This window comes from Panthera tigris, chromosome D4 (assembly GCF_018350195.1).
Source record: "Panthera tigris isolate Pti1 chromosome D4, P.tigris_Pti1_mat1.1, whole genome shotgun sequence".
Taxonomy (NCBI): Eukaryota; Metazoa; Chordata; class Mammalia; order Carnivora; family Felidae; genus Panthera; species Panthera tigris.
Genome location: NC_056672.1, coordinates 83,272,256 through 83,291,231, shown reverse-complemented (window position 1 = coordinate 83,291,231; position 18,976 = coordinate 83,272,256). Strand labels below are relative to the sequence as shown.

The following is an 18,976-nucleotide window of genomic DNA, read 5'->3' as shown; positions in this document are numbered from 1 at the left end:
TGAGTTCGAGCCCTGTGTCAGGCTCTGTGCTAACAAACAGCTCAGAGCCTGGAGCCTGCTTCGGATTCTGTGTGTGTCTCTCTCTCCCCCTCCCCTGCTCATGCTCTGCCTCTCTCTGTCTCTCAAAAATAAATGTTAACAAAAGAAAGAAAGAAAGCCTATTTTGCGTGGTAGTTATACACGGATGGCAGTCTCTTCAGCTGTTACTGATGTTTCTGCATCTGTCTATGAGTAAAAGGGCCCTATCTGTACACTAACGAGGTACTTTGACAAACTACTATCTTTGTTACAAAAAGTAACTATCTTTGGCCAAATCTTTAATGAAAGTTTTAAATTCTTATGTTACAGAATTTCACAAACTTATTTGGACAGCCACTAGTGTGCTTGCTTTCTCCTACAGCGTATCCAAAGGCTTTACAAGGTACGTTGTCGTTACCTGTTATATCAGTAGGTTGCAGATAACTACTGTGTACATTTTGAATAATACTGATCTCTGTCTTCCCAACCTATAATGATCACATGTGGCTTTATAGTATTTAACGTGGCAGCTTTCACTCTGAAATACACCCAGAAGTCTTGCCAACGACTAGACTTCTTTAATGTGCTACCATTAGGTCTTGAGATAATTCTGAAAGAAATGACAAATCATCCCTGAGAAAAATGTGGTTTTTGGTCCCTTACTGTTGGGGAATTCGTGATTTGTGAATTTTACAATTTGTTTGGCAGGTATTGTTTTCTTTTGTTTTTTGTCTGGTCTGCCTGTCATCATTCATATAGCATGATTTCCTGTATCTCTGGCTACCTAATTTAGGCATCTTCTAAGACCATGAGATTTCTGGTCTAGAAAACTTCTCAGCCTCTGCCTGAGAGTTCGGAGAACCCAACTGGCACAACTTAAGGGTTTCTTTTATTCACATTTTTACCTTGTTGTATTTTTTAAATAAAAGAACCTCTTTTCAGTGTGCCAGGGAGACAGTGTGCCAGTGTTTTGGCTGTTTCTCAGGTGGCTGAGAAATGAAAGACTTTGTCTTTCATAATTTATCCTCGATAAGCAACACTAAAATCTAATTCTAACTCCCAGTCATTAAGCTATAGGTAAAAACTAAACAAACCTAACACTGTTTTAGCCGTACTTGTCACTGTTTCACTATCTCCCTGACTGCGAATAGTGCTGATGTCTCTCTGTGGGAGATGGCATTTTACTGCTACTTCCCAGCCAGAAGTCCTGTCTGCTGACATAGTTTGACACAGGAAGTGATGGTCAGCATTTGAAAGCCTGAGAGAAGCTGGAGACTTTTCACTGTTGTTTTAAGGTAAGTTTTGCTATTTAACAGGGAAGAACATGTAGAAACATTAAGTTCATGTATCCAAAAGCCAAATTACTAAGGGATAAAACTTACCTTCAAACAACGGTAAAATTCTCCTGCTTTGAGGACTTTGTTAACGTGTTTGTTATCATTTCTGGAGAAATATAACCTCTTCCAGTTATTTAAGAGTGCGTTTTCCTACCAATTTGTCCTATCAAGATGCAGCTTTGTTTAAAATTGCATGATCTAATGTGTTAATACCAAGATTATTTGGTCCAAAAGGCTTTACTGTGTAGAGGGTAAAAACACCAGGCTCTGGAGGCAAACTGAATTTAAATCCCAACTTAACCACTTACTCGGTGTGTGACCTTGGGAAGTTACTTAGCCGTTCTGTGCCTCAGTTTCTTTCCTATCAAATGGAGATAATAATAGTACCTCCTTGTTAAATAATTCTGGATATATAGTAAGTATTCAGGATGTACTATCATTTTTTAAACTATCATTATTCTTGATGCTTACTACTATGCTCAGTTGTGGTGTATGTCCTTAACAGTTTTTAGTTTAGTACCATATCTTTGTGCTAGAAAAGCTCAGACCTTTAATCCCTTAAATTTGGCCTATCGGGACACAAAACTAGCGGATACCTAAGTATTTGGAAGGTCTAATTAGATTACTGCCCCTCTGGTATCTAAAGTATACAGTTCTGGGGCATCTGGGTGGCTCAGTCGGTTAAGTGTCTGACTTTGGCTCAGGTCATGATCTCATGGTTCATGAGTCCAAGCCCCACATCGGGTTGTGTGCTGACAGTTCAGAGCCTGGAGCCTGCTTGAAGTTCTCTGTCCCCCTCTCTCTCTGCCCTCTCCCATTCATGCTCTGTCTCTCAAAAATAAATAAACAATAAAAAATAAATAAAATAATAATAAAGTGTAGAGTTCTCTCTTTAACCATGAGTTGCGTGATTTATCAACAAACCTTTACTCGGCATTTATTTATGAGGTTCTGTGCTGAGCACTGGGGATAACACTCTAACCCACACAACACAGTATGCTCCTCACACAGCCAACTATCTCGCCAAAGATGCATTTCTTGCAGGTGTTTCATAGGAGCAAGCACATGGAACACATAGAGGAACTCCTAACTGGCCCTTGAAGGTGAAGAAAGTGGATAAAAAGATGTTAAAGTTGAAGGATATATTGAATTATATGAGGCTTGTTCTAGCAGAGCAATAGTGTGTGAGCCCTGATAGAAGACCACTGTGATGAGAGCTTATGGAACATTTTTTTTTTAAGATTTTATTTTTAAGTCATCTCTACACGCAACGTGGGGTTCGAACTTACAACCTTGAGATCAAGAGTCACACGCTCTCCCGACTGAGCCAGCCAGGCACCCCAGTTTATGAAGTATTTAGAGAAATATAAGTACTTCCTGCTAGCGGAAGGGTAGGCTGTGGGATTGTGTGGCCGAATCATGGAAAACCTTTCAGGATTTGTGAAGAAATGTAACTGGAGGACAGTGGGGTATCATCAAAAGGTTGTGAACAGAAGAGTAGCCTGGAAGAGCATTCAGGCCACCTTGTGGAGAATGAACCGGAGAAGAACATTGATGGAAATAGGGAGATGGTGGCGGCTTCAAAAGATACTAAACCCAGAGAGCCAACAGGATTTGGCGATGGACTAGATATGAGGGAATAAGGGAGAGGAAGGAGGCAGGGATGGACTTCCGGGTTTCTGGCTGGGATCCTGGTAGAAATGATGGTAAGAAGCAGATTTGTAGAGAACAAAAGAGGGAAGAATTTGCTTTCAGTTTCTGACATGTTGGGTTGGAGGTTACCTTTGAGACCTAGGTTGAGTATTGTAGTCTCGAGCAATTCTGTTCAATAGGAAGACAATGTAATTCACTTATAATTTTAAGTTTTCTAGTAGCCACATTTCAAAAAAAGTAGAAAGAAACAGGCGAAATTAACATTAACATATCTTTTTGTACTGAGGCTTTGAAATCCCACTTATATTTTATACTTCACGGTGCACCTCAGTTTGGACACATTTTAAGTGTCCAGTAGCTACAGCAAGACAATGCAGTCCTAGATCTAGCAAGATCAATCTAGGCTGCAGATAAGAGAACTGGGAATTAGTTGGCATGTGATAACTGAAATTATGGGAGTAGGTGAGATCAGCATTGTGTAGGGGGAAAGAAAGAAAATACTGATATTTAAGGGCTAGGCAGAGAAAGAGCAACTACGAAAGGAGAATGAGAAAGATTGCCAATTCTAGTACTCAGAGAATGCTATCATGAACGGCCCACGTACTTGCCATATTTGGATGAAATTTGTTAGTTGGAGTGAACAAGGCAAAGGAATATGTACCTTTTCCGTTTCTCTTAAGTTTATACTAGGCTCTATCGTAAGTTTGTTCAGCAGAAAGTAGTGTGCCTGGGATGTTTTTGTAGTTACATGCAGAATCTACTTTGTTGTGATTTAATGATATAAATTTAATACATTGTCACGATATTAAATTATTCCTCAAATGCATCTCTTATTTTTTGCAAAACTGTTGTCTCTATATATAACATGTTTGTTATTACAGATCAATCTCAACGAGGTAGCCTCTTCACTCTCTTTTTGAACAATCCTCTAATGGCCTTCCTATTTGTCTCTGGATTGTCAAGCATGCGCAGAGGCCTATGGGAAAAGTGTCAAGAATATCTTCGAAAAATCAACCGCGATATTGCCCAGCTACTGACCCATTCACGTTCAATAGGTACCCTACTAATCTAACTGCACACTTAACATACTATAACGGTTCTTAAATTTTTGAAATTGTTTGAATTTTTAAAGGTATTTGTTGAAGGCAGGAAAGTTGAGAAGGTTTTCCTGATCTTTCTTCCCCTTGCAATGTGTTTTCCTTTTAAGCATCTTTTTACTGTCATCTTTCTCCTTTTTGCAGATCAGGCATTTCTCCAGTTTTTTGGAGATGAGTTTCTTCGCTTGCTCCTCACAAGATTTATCTTTTGTTCAGCCACCATGAGGATGCACAAGATTTTTCGGGTAGGCAAAGAATATTATTAATGACCAATTTTACCATTTTAGGAATTTAAGAATCATGTATTATATTTTATTAAATATGTTATATTAAATACAATTTGAATAGATCCAAAGGCATTTTACAAATGAATATGTAACATAGAATGATGACCAATATAAGATACATCTGAAAACTCAACATCCAGTTTAAGAAGTAGAACATTTTCATTACCTTTTAGGCCCTTCCCAGGTCCTCTGTCTCTCTCTCAAATGAAATTAAAATCCTGAATTTTATACTCAGCATTCATCTTTATGGTTTTGCCACATGTGTTTGGATTCCTGCACAGCATATGGATGGATCCACGTTGTATGTCTTCTTCTACAGCTTGCTCTTTGTTCACCTGCTATTTTATTCCTGAAACTGAGCCAAGTTGATGACAACTGTAGCTTTCATTCATTTGTTTTCACTGCCCTATAGGATTCCATTGTTTGGCTGTATATCAAAAATTTCTCATCTATTCTACTGATGATGGACATTAGGTTGTTTCCAGTTTTTTATTATTGTAAACAATGCCACTGTAAAACCTTCTATCAGTTCCCTGGTACACACATGTAAGACTTTCTATGGGGACTATACCTACAGTGGAATACGAGGTCAGATGATGTAAGTATCTTCAACTTTACTAGGTGATGCCAGACGGTTTTGCAAAGTGGTCGTCTCAGTTTACGCTCAGCAGCAGTATGTAAGAGTTATTGCTGCTCTAGTCCTCTCCAGCCCGTGTTGCGGTCTTACTTTATATCATGTATGCCTAATGGGTATAAAGTCATAGCTCACTGTGGCTTTAATTTTTATTTCTGAGATTGCTTTGAGGTTGAGCAATTTTTCACATATTGTTCTGTGTTCTTTTTCTTTAATTTTTTTTAGTGTTCATTTATTTTATTTTTTTTTAATGTTTTTATTTATTTTTGAGACAGAGAGAGACAGAGCATGAGCAGGGGAGGGGCAGAGAGAGAGGGAGACACAGAATCTGAAGCAGGCTCCAGGCTCTGAGCTGCCAGCACAGAGCCCGATGCGGGGCTCGAACTCAGAGTGTGAGATCATGACCTGAGCTGAAGTCGGACGCTTAACCGACTGAGCCACCCAGGTGCCCCGATGTTCGTTTATTTTTGAGAGAGAGTGAGAGACAAAGTGTGAGCAGGGGAGGAACAGAGAGAGAGGTAGACACAGAATCCGAAGCAGGCTCCAGGTTCTGAGCCTGATGCGGGGCTCAAACTCACGAACCAGTCATGCATGACCTGAGCTGAAGTAGGACGCTCAACCGACTGAGCCACCCAGGTGCCCCTCTGCGTTCTTGTTTGTGAAGAGTGTGTTCAGATCTTTGGCCCATTTTGCTATTAAGTGGTTTGGGTTTTTTCTGTGAATTCGTGTAACAACATAACACTGTTCATTGACTTTTTAAAAATTTTAGCCATCATACTTTTCATTTCTATAAGTAACATTTGGTTCTTTTTCAGATATGCCTGAACATTTTTAAGTCTCTTGTAACTTTTAGTTTTAAAATATGTTGATTTTTTTCCGTTTTATTATGGTGATTTTAAACATGAAAAGAATTGTACAGTGAATATCCATATATATACACTAGCTAGATTCTTCAGCTAAACATTTTGGTATATTTGCTTTGGAATATTTGTCCATTTACCCATTCCTCTTTCCATTCATCAGTTTATCTCTTTTTTTGATGCATTTTGAAATAAATGGTAGACATCAATAGCCTTTACCTCCAAACACTTCATCATGCATATGAATAACTGACATAGGGGTGCCTGGGTGGCTCAGTCAGTTAAGATTAAGCATCTGACTTCGGCTCAGGTCATGATCTCACGGCTCGTGAGTTTGAGCCCCGCGTTGGGCTCTGTGCTGACAGAGCCAGGAGCCTGCTTCAGATTCAGTGTCCCTCTCTCACTCTGCCCCTCCCCCGCTCATGCTCTGTCTCTCTCAAAAATAAATAAACATTAAAAAATGTTAAATAAATAAATAAATGGCATATACATACTCTTTCTTTTTAATTTTTTAAATTTATTTATTTAGTTTGAGAGAGAGTAAGCACAGGAGGGGCAGATAGAGAGAGGGAGAGAGAGAATCCCTAGCAAATTCCACACTGTCAGCAAAGAGCCAAATGTGGGGCTCGAACTCACGAACCGTGGGATCATGACCTGAGACAAAATCAAGAGTCGGATGGTTAACTAACCGAACCACCCAGGTGCCCCTATATATTCTTTTTTTTTTTTTTTTTTTTGTAATGTTTATTCATTTTTTGAAACAGAGAGACAGAGACAGAGTGCGAGCAGGGGAGGAGTAGAGAGACTTGGGGGGACACAGAATCTGAAGCAGGCTCCAGGCTCCAAGCTGTCAGCAGAGAGCCCGACAAGGGGCTTGAACCCACAAACCATGAGATCTTGACCTGAGCCGAAGTTGGACACTTAACCGATTGACCCACTCAGGCACCCCTATTCTTTCTTTAATGTAAAGTTCATGTACACTGAAGTGCACAAAACTAACCTGTGCTATGAGGTGCATTTTGACAAATACATATACCTGTGTAACTCAAACCAATCACATTATACAACATAGCACCAGTCCAGATAATTCTCTCTACACCCTTTTCCAATCAGTCCAGTACCCATTACCCCAGAGGCAATGCTATTTTTATTATGTTCACTCTAACTTAGTTTTACCTATTCATAAAGTTGAATTATACAGTATAGATTCTTTTGCGTAAACTTTCTTTGACCAAACATGTTGTTCTTGAGATTAATCCATGTTTCATGTATAAGTAGCTCGTTCCTCTTTACCCCTGAGTAGTAATCCATTGTCTGAAAATACCACAGTTTATTTAGGCCTTCTCCCTTTGATGAACACCTGGGCAGTTTTAAATTTTTGACTACTATAAATAAAGTGGCTATGAACATTCTTGTACAAGTCTGCTCAGACATATGTTTTGAATTTTCTTCGTCATAGAGTATGTATGTGTTTACTTTTGTAAGAAACTGCCAGACTTCTTCTTAGAGTATTTGTACCATTTTATATTTCCAGCAACAGTATATAACAAAAGTTTCTTTATATCCTTGCCAACATTTGGTGTTGCCAGTCTTAAATTTCAACCATTTTTGTGGATTTATAGTGTTTTCTCATTGTAGTTGGAATTTGCATTTCACTGAATAATGTGATGTTCATTAATAATGTGATATTAGACATCTTTTCATGTACTTACCAGCTATATTTTGCTGTATTCACTGGTTGCCTTTTTTCTTTTCTTAACAGTGGCTTTTGAAGACTAAACTTTTAAATTTGTGATGAAGTTTCAACTAACCAATTTTTTTTTCTTTCTTTGTGGCTTGTTTTATCCAAGAAATGCTCGCCTATTCCAAAGTCACAAAGATTTTTTCTAAGTGTGCTTCTAGTTTTAATAGCTTTAGTGTTTACATTTAGGTCTGTGATCTATTTTGAGTTACTTTGGTTTACAGTGTGAGGTAAAGGTTAATGGTACTTTCTTTCGTATGGATATGAACTATTTTAGTATAGTTTGTTGAAAAGATTATCCTTTTTGCATTGAGTTACTGGTGTAACATTTTTGAAAATCTCTCAACCGTGTATGTATAGAGATATTTCTGGACTCTAAATTCTGTTCCATTGACCTATAGCATTTTTCTGCAATACGCTACTGCCTTGGTTATTCTAGTTTTATACTAATTCTTAAAATCCTATATGTGAACCCCCCTCAAGTTTAAGCCTTTTGGTTGTTCTGGTTCCTTTGCATATCTATTTGAAATTTAGCATCAGCTTCACATTTTCAATGGGACTGTATTTAATCTTTCTAACCGATCTGTGGTGAATTGTATTTTCATAATATTGAGTCTTCCAGTCAATGACTGTGGTATATTGCCCCATTTATTTAGGTCTTTCGTTTCTCTCAGCAGCGTTTTGTGGTTCTCGTCTTACAGGTCTTACATGTATCTTAATAAATTTATTCCAGAGAATTTCAAGTTTAGTGATGTACTGTAAATAGAACTGTATTTTTTATTTCATTTTCGAATTATTTTTTGCTAATATATAGAAATACTGCTGTTTTTAACATTGTTGTTTCCTTGCAGTCTTGCTGAATTGAAATATTAGTTCAGTTAGCTTTTTTATACATTCGTTAAGATTTCATATGTACATGATCCTGTCACCATCAAGTAAAAACAGTTTAAAAAAATTTTTTTTAATGTTTATTTATTTTGAGAAGGAGATAGAGTATGAGCCAGAGAGGGGCAAAGAGAGAGGGAGACCACAATCTGAAGCAGACTCCGGGCTCTGAGCTGTCAGCACAGAGCCCAATGCAGGGCTCGATCTCATGAACCACTAGATCATGACCTGAGCCGAAGTTGAACGCCTAACCAACTGAACCACCCACACACCCCAAGCAAGAACAGTTTTACTTCTTCGTTTCCAATCTATATGCCTTTTATTATGATGGGCTTTTGTTTGTTTTGTTTTTATTTTTGTGCTTTATTTCAGGGTTAGGTCTTCTGGTAAAATGTTGACTAGAAATAGTGAGAATGGATATCCTTACCTTGTTCCTGATTTGGGGGAAAAATATTTAGTCTTTTGCCATAAATTCTGATGTTGACTATTGGTTTTTCATAAATGCCCTATTTAGGTTGATTGAGCCCCCTTCTCTGTTCCTAATCTGCTGAGTCTTTTTATCAGAAAGATTGTCAAATACTTTTTTGCTTCATTAATTGACCCGATATATATTAATTCTGTTAACATGATGAATAGCATTGATTGATTTTTCTAATAGTAAGTTCAGCCTTGTATATCTGAGTTAATGGTATCTTATGGTCATGTATTACGCTTTTGCATTGCTGGATTCAGTTTGCTCGCATTTCATTGTGGATCTTTGCATCTGTTGTCATGAATGAATATGGTACTTCATTTTCCATTCTTGTAATGTTTTTGTGGGGGTTTGTTATCAGGGTATTCCTGACTTCATAAATTGAGTTGGGATGTTGGGACACCTAAGTGGCTCAGTCGGTTAAGCATCCAACTTCAGCTCAGGTCATGATCTCATGGTTCGTGGGTTTGAGTCCCTCATCAGGCTCTGTGCTGACATCTCAGAGCCTGGAGCCTGCTTCAGGTTCTGTGTCTCCCTCGCTCTCTGCTCCTCCCCTGCTCGTAATCTGTCTCTCTCTCTCTCAAAAATAAATAAACATTAAAAAAATAAAAATAAATAAAATGAGTTGGGATGTGTTTCATTTTTCTCTCTTTCTTAAAGCTTCTTTAGGATTGATATTATTTCTTCCTTGAAAGATTGATGATAGCATTTATCAGTGAAGCCATCTGGACCTGGGGTTTTCTTTTGTGGAAGGTTTTAAATTAATGAATTCAATTTCAAAAGCTGTTCATGTTTTCTGTTTTTCTTAGTTGTTGTTTTTTTTTCAATTTTTTTTTTAACATTTGTTCATTTTTTGAGAGACAGAGAGAGATAGAGCACAAGCAGGGGAGAGGCAGAGACAGAGGGAGACACAGAATCTGAAGCAGGCTCCAGGCTCTGAACTGTCAGCACAGAGCCTGACACGGGGGCTCAAACTCACAAACTGTGACATCATGACCTGAGCCGAAATTGGCCACTTAACCGACTGAGCCACCTAGGCACCCCAGTTTTGTTTTTTAATGTTTTCTTTTTAAGTTTTTAATGTTTATTTATTATTTTGAGAAGGACAGAGACAGATGTGAGTGGGGGAGGGGCAGAGAGAGAGACACAGAATCTGAAACAGGCTCCAGACTCTGAGCTTTCAGCACAGAGCCCGACGCAGGGCTTGAACTCTCGGACCACAAGATCATGACCTGAGCCGAAGTCAGGTGCTTAACCAACTGAGCCACCCAGGCACTCCTATTTAATTATTTTTGAGAGAGAGAGGGAGACAGAATCTCAAGCAGACTCCGTGCTGTCAGCACAGTCTGATGTGGGGCTCTGAACTCACCAACCGTGAGATCACAACCTGAGCCAAAATCAAGAGTCGGATAGATGATCAACCAAATGAACCACCCACGCTCCCCTGTTTTTCTTATTGGTTAATTTTAGGGACTCTAAAATTGTACATGGATTTCTTTTTTTCCTTTTTTTTTAAGATTTTATTTTTCAAGTTATATCTACACCCGGTGTGGAGCTTGAACTTTCAACTCCGAAATCCAAAAAAAAAAAAAAAAAAAAGAGTTGCATGCTCTACTAACTGAGCCAACCAGGCACCCTGTAAAGTTATACGTGAATTTTCAACTATGCTGACGTTGACACTCCTAACCCCAGCATTGTTCAAGAGTCAACTGTATGCTAACTAATTTGGATGTAAATTATAAAAAAAATTTTTTAATTAAATAAAAAAATATTAAAAAAAAGTAAAACAAACAGCAGAAATATGAACACTGAATTTAACCGACCAGAAAATAAGAAAATCACCTACAAACCCTTGCAGGAGACATCTATTTCAGCAAGGCAGAGAATTGTGGACCCTTTATGTGATGAAATATGTAAGTAAAGATATGTGGGTCTGTGTATGGATGCAAAGTGATTAAATTGGGTACTTACTGTTAAAAAAAAAGTCAACTGTACTTTCATTTTATTTATTTAGCTATCTTTTTTTTAACTTAACTTTATTTTTTATTTTTTAAAATTTACATCCAAATTAGTATATAGTGAAGCAATGATTTCAGAAGTAAATTCCTTAATGCCCCTTACCCATTTAGCCCATCCCCCCTCCCACAACCCCTCCAGCAACCCTGAGTTTGTTCTCCATATTTATGAGTCTCTTTTGTTTTGTCCCCCTCCCTGTTTTTGTATTATTTTTGTTTCCCTTCCCTTATGTTCATCTGTTTTGTCTCTTAAAGTCCTCATGTGAGTGAAGTCATATGATTTTTGTCTTTCTCTGACTAATTTCTCTTAGCATAATACCCTCCAATTCCATCCACGTAGTTGCAAATGGCAAGATTTCATTCTTTTTGATTGCCGAGTAATACTCCATTGTATATATATACCACATTTTCTTTATCCATTCATCCATCAATGGACATATGGGCTCTTTCCATCCTTTGGCTATTGTGACTAGTGCTGCTATAAACATGGGGGTGCATGTGTCCCTTCAAAACAGCACACCTGTATCCCTTGGATAAATGCCTAGTAGTGCAGTTGCTGGGTTGTAGGGTAGTTCTATTTTTAGTTTTTTGAGGAACCTCCATACTATTTTCCAGAGTGACTGCACCAGCTTGCATTCCCACCAACAATGCAAGAGAGATCCTCTTTCTCCACATCCTCGCCAACATCTGTTGTTGCCTGAGTTGTTAATGTTAGCCATTCTGACAGGGGTGAAGTGGTATCTCATTGTGGTTTTGATTTGTATTTCCCTAATGATGAGTGTTGTTGAGCATTTTTTTCATGTGTCGGTTGGCCACCTGGATGTCTTCTTTGGAGAAGTGTCCATTCATGCCTTTTGCCCATTTCTTCACTGGATTATTTGTTTTTTGGGTGTTGAGTTTGATAAGTTCTTTGTAGATTTTGGATACTAACCATTTATCTGATACGTCATTTGCAAATATCTTCTCCCATTCTGTCGGTTGTCTTTTAGTTTTAATGATTGTTTCCTTCACTGTGCAGAAGCTTTTTATTTTGATGAGGTCCCAGGAGTTCATTTTTGCTTTTGTTTCCCTTGCCTCTGGAGACGTGTTGAGTAAGAAATTGCTGCGGGCAAGATCAAAGAGGTTTTTGCCTGCTTTCTCTTCGAGGACTTTGATGGCTTCCTGTCTTACGTTGAGGTCTTTCATCCACTTTGAGTTTATTTTTGTGTATGGTGTAAGAAAGTGGTCCAGGTTCATTCTTCTGCATGTCGCTGTCCAGTTTTCCCAGCACCACTTGCTAAAGAGAATGTCTTTATTCCATTGGATATTCTTTCCTGCTTTGTCAAAGATTAGTTGCCCATACGTTTGTGGGTCCATTTCTGGGTTCTCTATTCTATTCCATTGATCTGAGTGTCTGTTCTTGTGCCAGTACCATACTGTCTTGATGATTACAGCTTTGTAGTATAGCTTGAAGTCTGGGATTGCGATGCCTCCTGCTTTGGTTTTCTTTTTCAAGATTGCTTTGGCTATTCGGGGTCTTTTCTGATTCCATACAAATTTTAGGATTATTTGTTCTAGCTCTGTGAAGAATGCTGGTGTTACTTTGATAGGGATTGCGTTGAATATGTAGATTGCTTTGGGTAATATCGACATTTTAACAATATTTGTTCTTCCTATCCATGAGCATGGAATCTTTTTCCATTTCTTTGTGTCTTCTTCAATTTCTTTCATAAGCTTTCTATAGTTTTCAGTGTATGGATTTTTCACCTCTTTGGTTAGATTTATTCCTAGGTATTTTATGGTTTATCTATCTTTTTTTTTTTTTAATGACCGTCATAACTTTGACATTTATTTATTTATTTATTTATTTTTAATATTTATTTTTGGGAGAGCACAAGCGGGGGAGGGGCACAGAGTAGGGGACAGAGGATCCAAAGCAGGCTCTGCACTGACAGTGACGGCATTGAGCCCAATGTGGGTCTCAAACTCACACTCACAAACCATGAGATCATCACCTGATCCAAAGTCGGGCACTCAACTCACTGAGCTGCCCAAGTGCCCCAACTGTACTTTCATTTTAAGTTCCTCTTTTAATTTCTATATTTTTAAGCTAAGATCTGAAAACTTTTCTCTCTTCTTTTTAAAAAAAAATTTTTTAATGTTTATTTGTCATTGAGAGACAGAGCACCAGCAGGGGAGGGGCAGAGAAAGAGGGAGACACAGAATCTGAAGCAGACTCCAGGCTCTGAGCTGTCAGCACAGAGCCCTATGCAGGGCTTGAACTCACAAACCAGGAGATCATGACCTGAGCTGAAGTCGGGTGCTCAACTGAGTGAGCTACCCAAGTGCCCCAACTGTACATTCATTTTAAGTTGCCCTTTTAATTTCTGTATTTTTTATCTTAGATCTGAAACCTTTTTTCTCTTCTAATACAAGTACTTACCTTTAAAGCACTGCTTTAGTTGTATGATTTAAATAATTTTAAGTTTAGGGGTGCCTGGGTGGCTCAGTTGGTTAAACGTCGGACTTCAGCTCAGGTCATGATCCCGTGGTTTGTGAGTTCAAGCCCCGCGTCACGCTCTGTGCTAACAGCTCAGAGCCTGGAGCCTGCTTCAGATTCTATGTCTTCCTCTCTCTCTGCCCTACCCTCCTACTCGTGCTCAGTCTCTCTCTCTCTCTCAAAAATAAATAAACATTAAAAAAATTAAAAAATACGGTTATTAAATAATTTTAAGTTCATTGAGACGTGTTTATGACTCCGCATATGAATTATTTTGATGAAGGTTCTATCTGTGCTTGAAAAGAATGGGTATTCTGTTATTAGATGGAGTTATATATAAATGTCAGTTCATTCAATTTGTTATTGAACTGTTTGAAGCAGTGTTAAGTCCTCTGTATTCTCACTGATTTTCTGTCTGCTTGTTCTATCCCTAACAGGGGAATATCTAAACCTCTAATTATCATTGTGAATTGGTTGGTTTCTCATTTCGCTTTTGTTTTTTGCTTGTGCATTTTGAAGCTGTTTTTATTTTTATTTGTTTTATGTTTATTTATTTTGGGAGAGAGAGTACAAGTGCGGGAGGGTCAGAGAGAGAGGGAGAGAGAATCCCAAGCAGGCTCGGCGCTGACAGTGCAGAGCCCAACGTGGAACTCGAGCTTGCGAACAATGAGATCGTGATCTGAGCCGAAACCAAGAGTTGGACGCTTAACTGACTGAGCCACCCAGGCGCCCCTGAAGTTGAGTTCATACATATGTAGGGTTGTTATATCTTCTTGTTGAAATTACCCCTTCATTTATGAAATGTCTGTTGTTATGTGTGGCAATATTCCTTGATCTGTAGTCTATTTGGTTTATATTAATATGACCATACCTGTTTTCTCCTGGTTTGTGTTTGCATGACCAATATTTTTTCATCCTTTAACCTATGGCTCTCTTTATATTTATTTGAAGTGGATTTCTTTTCAATAGCATTAGTTAGGTCTTGCTTTTTTTTCTAGTTTGACAATCTCTACCTTTCCTTTGACATTTTTTAGTTTTGAATTATGTTTATATTAAATGTAATTTTTAGGGGCACTGGGGTGGCTCAGTCAGTTAAGCATTCAACTTCAGCTCAGGTCATAATCTCACGGTTTGTGAGTTCGAGCCCCATGTCGGGCTCTGTGCTGACAGCTTGGAGCCTGGAGCCTGCTTCAGATTCTGTGTCTCCCTCTCTGTCTTCCCCTCCCCCACTCGCACTCTGTCTCTCTCTCAAAAATAAATAAACATTAAATAAATAAATAAATGTAATTTTTAACATAGCTTGACTTAAATAAATGCTGTTATTTAGGGGCACCTATGTGGCTCAGTCAGTTGAACATCTGACTTTGGCTCAGGTCATGATCTCATGGTTCGTGAGTTCGAGCCCTACATCGGCCTCTGTAGTGACAGTTCGGAGCCTGGAGCCTGCTTCAGATTCTGTGTCCCCCTCTCTCTCTGTCCCTCCCCTACTCATGCTCTGTCTCACTCACTCTCTCAAGAATAAGCATTAAAAAAAAAATTTAAATATGTTATTATTTATTCTCTATTTGTCCTAACTGTGGTTTGTACCTTTTTTCTTTCTCTGCTGCCTTTATCTTCATTTGAATTAATTGAGGTTTGGTTTGGTTTTTGTCTTAGAATTTTATGTTAACATCACTAATGATTTATCTCTGTTGTTTTACTTCTGTGTGTGTGTGTTTATTTATTTCTTATTTTATTTCTTTCTGTACTTGATTTTCCATCTGATATCATTTTTCTTACTATAGAATTTCTGTATCATTTCTTTTTTAAAAAATGTTTATTTATTTATTTTTGAGAGAGAGTGTAAGCACAAGCAGGGGAGGGGCAGAGAGAGAGGGAAAGGGAGATGCAGAGTCTGAAACCGACTCCAGGCTCTGAGCTACCAGCACTGATCCTGATGTGGGGCTTGAACCCATGAACCATGAGATCATGACATGAGCCAAAGTTGGACGCTCAACTGACTGAGTTACTCAGGCGCCCCTTTCATCACTTCTTATAGTGCAGTTCTGGTGGTGATTAGTTCTTTCATTATTTATTTCTCTGAAACAGTCCTTATGTTACTCTTGATTTTTTTTTAACCATGGGTTATGTAGGAATATGTTGTTTTGTATCTAAATATTCAAGTTATCATTATCTTACTGATTTATCTGTTAATTCCTTTGTGGTCAAGTAATATACCTAATATGGTTTGAGTCCTTTTAAGTTACTGAGACTTGCTTTATCATCCAGATTGTCATCTATTATGGTAAATGTTCTATGGGCACTTGAAATAAACATACATGCTGCTACTGTCATATTGTCAGATGAAGAGTTTTGTAAATATCTGTTATAATGTAGTTCACAGTTTTTGTATTGTTACTGATTTTCTGAATGCCGTTCTATTAATTACTGTGATTTGTAATTCATCTTTTCTTTTTTCTCTGAGTAATTTTAAGATTTTCTCTTCATATTGATTTCCTATAATTTGGTAATTGTGTACCTTGATAGGGTTTTCATTCTTTCTTTTTTTCTTGGGGTTCCTTGAGCATCTTGGATCTATGGAATAGTTTTGGAATATTTTGGAATACTTGGTTTATTCAAATATTTTTCTCTCTTCCTCCATTGTCTCTAGAACTTAGTTACATATATATTAGACAACCTGTTACTAACCTTCTGATCACTTCATTTGCTCCTCATTAAAAAAAAGTCTCTTTCTGTTTCAGTTTCTATTGCTGTGTCTTCAAGTTCACTGATGTTTTCTTCCACAGCATCTAATATGCTGTTAATCCTTTCCATTTAGTTTTTCATTTCAGGAATTACATTTTTCTCATTCCTAGAAGTTCTGTTTGATTCTTTTAATATTTCCCATTTCTCTTCTCATTTTCTTTTCTTTGTGCCCTTAAATGTATGTGTAAGAGCTAAAGTCCTTGTCTGCCAATACTATATTCTCTATCATTTACAGCTTTGTTTTTATGACTTTTCCTACTGGTTAGGGGTTTTGTATTACTAATTTTTTGTATGTTTAGTAATTTTTCTTAGAGTGTGTGCATTGTGAGTTTTATGATGTTGAATTCTAGACTTTGTTGTCTTTCTTTAAAGAATGTTGGACTTTATTCTAGCAGGAGTTAAATCACTTGCACATTTCTTTGACTTGTTTTGTTTTGTTTTGTTGTTTTTTTGAGAGGTCACAAGTGAATGAAGGGCAGGGAGAGAGGGAGAAGGAGAGAGAGAGAGAGAATCCCATGAGGGGCAGAGAGAGAGGGAGAGAAACAGAGAGAAGCAGGGCTCACCTGAAGTGGGACTCATGTTCACCCAAAGCAGGGCTCTTGTTCACCCCATGTCACCTGAAGTGGGGCTGTAGCTCACCTGAAGCAGGGCATAAGCTCACCCAAAGTGGCACATGAACTCACCCCATATGGGACTCTAACAAACCATGAGATCATGACCTGAGCTGAACTCATATCCTTAACCAACTGAGCCACCCAAGCACCCCTCTTTGACCTTTTCATGGCTTGTTTTCAAGCTTTTTAAGGTAGATTTTAGAGTAATGTTAGCTTATCAATATACAACAAGGGATGATGTTTCTGGGATGTCTTTCATATGTCCTCTGTTTCCACAGATAAATCTTCTCTACTCTAGGAGGTGTTTGGTCAGAATTCAAACATCTCTCAGCCCTGTGTGAGCTGAGAGAATTGTTCACCTTACAATAGTCCACCAGTAGTTCTTGTTTTTTGGTTTTTTCTTCTTTTAGGGGTTTAGAACATTTCTTTTTTTGTCTCTCCTCATAATATTTAGTGTGGTAATACAAAAATGTGGTCTTTATAATTGTAATGAGTAAAGCCTACAAGCTGAAGAGAGATAAAAGTGACATTTGAGTATATGAAGTGTCATGTGGGATGCATAGAAAAGTAGTGACTTATTTCTCCAGGGAATTTTAAATGAGTGGCAAAATTATAATATATAGAAATTACCAAGTAAAGAAGAATTTCCAAGTGACAACAACCTGATATTTAAAATTCTCTTTCTTTTGCTTCCATGCAATTACAAAAAGTTGGTTTTTTTCCCTTTTTCTTTGACTATTCCTTTTTTTTTTTTTCCTGCTATTATTTCTTCTCCCTTTCTAGGGACTCTTTTTTTTTTTTTTTTTTCATCATTCTCTTTGCTAATATTTTCAGACATCTCATCCATTTTCTTGGTTTAATATTTATCTCCATGCAGATTATATGCGTGTTTACATATACTGGTCACACCTGTCTTCTGAGATGCAGACTTGAATTTTCGAATTCCTGTTGAGGGGCAGTTCAATTTGTATTACCCTATTACTTCAAATAAATATACCAAAAACCTGAAGCTTTATACTCTCTCCAAATTATTTCCTCTCTTCTCTTTTTCTCTCAATGGATCCCGGCTCTTGTCTTGTCACCTGTTCCTAAAGCCTTACAGTCAGCCATATTTGATACCTCCGTCATATAAGTAATTGCCAAGCCTCATTAATTTGCCTTTTTCAGTGCTTCTCATGTCTTTTCTCTCATTCTGAGTTCTGCTGTAACATCTATTTATTCATTCATTTAACAATTACTTGTTAAAATCCTGTATGTGCAAGGACTTTTCCCATAACAAGTAGGAATTATATGATTTCTACAAGTAACAGAATGCTCAGAAATGATAGGACCCAATAAGTACTTGTGAAATGACTCACTAAATGAATATATTAGGTTGAACTATGTGAAACTGTCATTTTTTAAGGTCACAGCGGCCAAATGTCAGCAATTTCATATGTCCAACAGATACACTACTATTAAGAATCATACTAATATGAAGGAAAGAAATACATACTAAGTTATTTCTAATGCTGTTAATGTTGTATATAACTTCTTTCATTAAACTATAAAACTTGACTTTTCTCTTCTTTGCCTACCAGGAAACACGAAATTATCCAGAATCATACCCACAACTGCCGAGGGATGAAACAGTGGAAAACCCTCATCTCCAGAAGCACATTCTGGAATTAGCGTCCATTCTGGATGTTCGAAACGTGTTCCTCGAGAGTACCATAGATGACTATTAAAACAAAAACCCTCTTGTTGAAACAATTTTTCATTTGCCACAGATTTTACATGGTGCAGTTTTATAATGTGATGACAGACACATAGTGGTGTTACTTAGTTTTAATTTTTTTAATTTAAGGCCACCATTTTAAAAACAAACAAAAAATTGGTCAAACTTTTAGGGTAACCGTTTTAAAATACAGTCTTTCAAGTCTTTTAAAAAACTCAATTAATCTTGGAATTTTTACTTTTCAGTTTTGAGGTACAGCTGCTTACCTCCAACATTTAACCCTACACACAAACAGTCACTGTTCTCACCCTCAGAAGAGTAAATCATTTATTTTTATATAATGAGGAAAATCCAGCTCTTATACTTGGACCTTAAATGTGTGGATTTAGGAAATATCTCATTGTTCACAAAGATGAAACTAG

The 18,976-nt window shown here is 37.6% G+C and overlaps 1 protein-coding gene across 2 annotated transcripts in view; it reads left to right on the top strand.

The window, feature by feature from the left end:
- The window catches only part of SCAI (suppressor of cancer cell invasion), a 143,755-nt gene extending 125,124 nt beyond the window's left edge, over window positions 1-18,631 (top strand). The window contains exons 15-18 of one of the 2 annotated variants that reach the window (XM_042964775.1): window positions 349-421; window positions 3,890-4,063; window positions 4,250-4,350; window positions 18,418-18,631. In XM_042964775.1, the coding sequence (XP_042820709.1) occupies window positions 349-421; window positions 3,890-4,063; window positions 4,250-4,350; window positions 18,418-18,564 (495 nt within the window). In that variant the 3' untranslated portion in view covers window positions 18,565-18,631. Of the gene's footprint in view, window positions 1-348; window positions 422-1,169; window positions 1,314-3,889; window positions 4,064-4,249; window positions 4,351-18,417 lie in introns of those variants that run through there. The other variant, XR_006210662.1, reaches the window with a different exon arrangement.
- The last annotated feature ends 345 nt before the right edge of the window (window positions 18,632-18,976 follow it).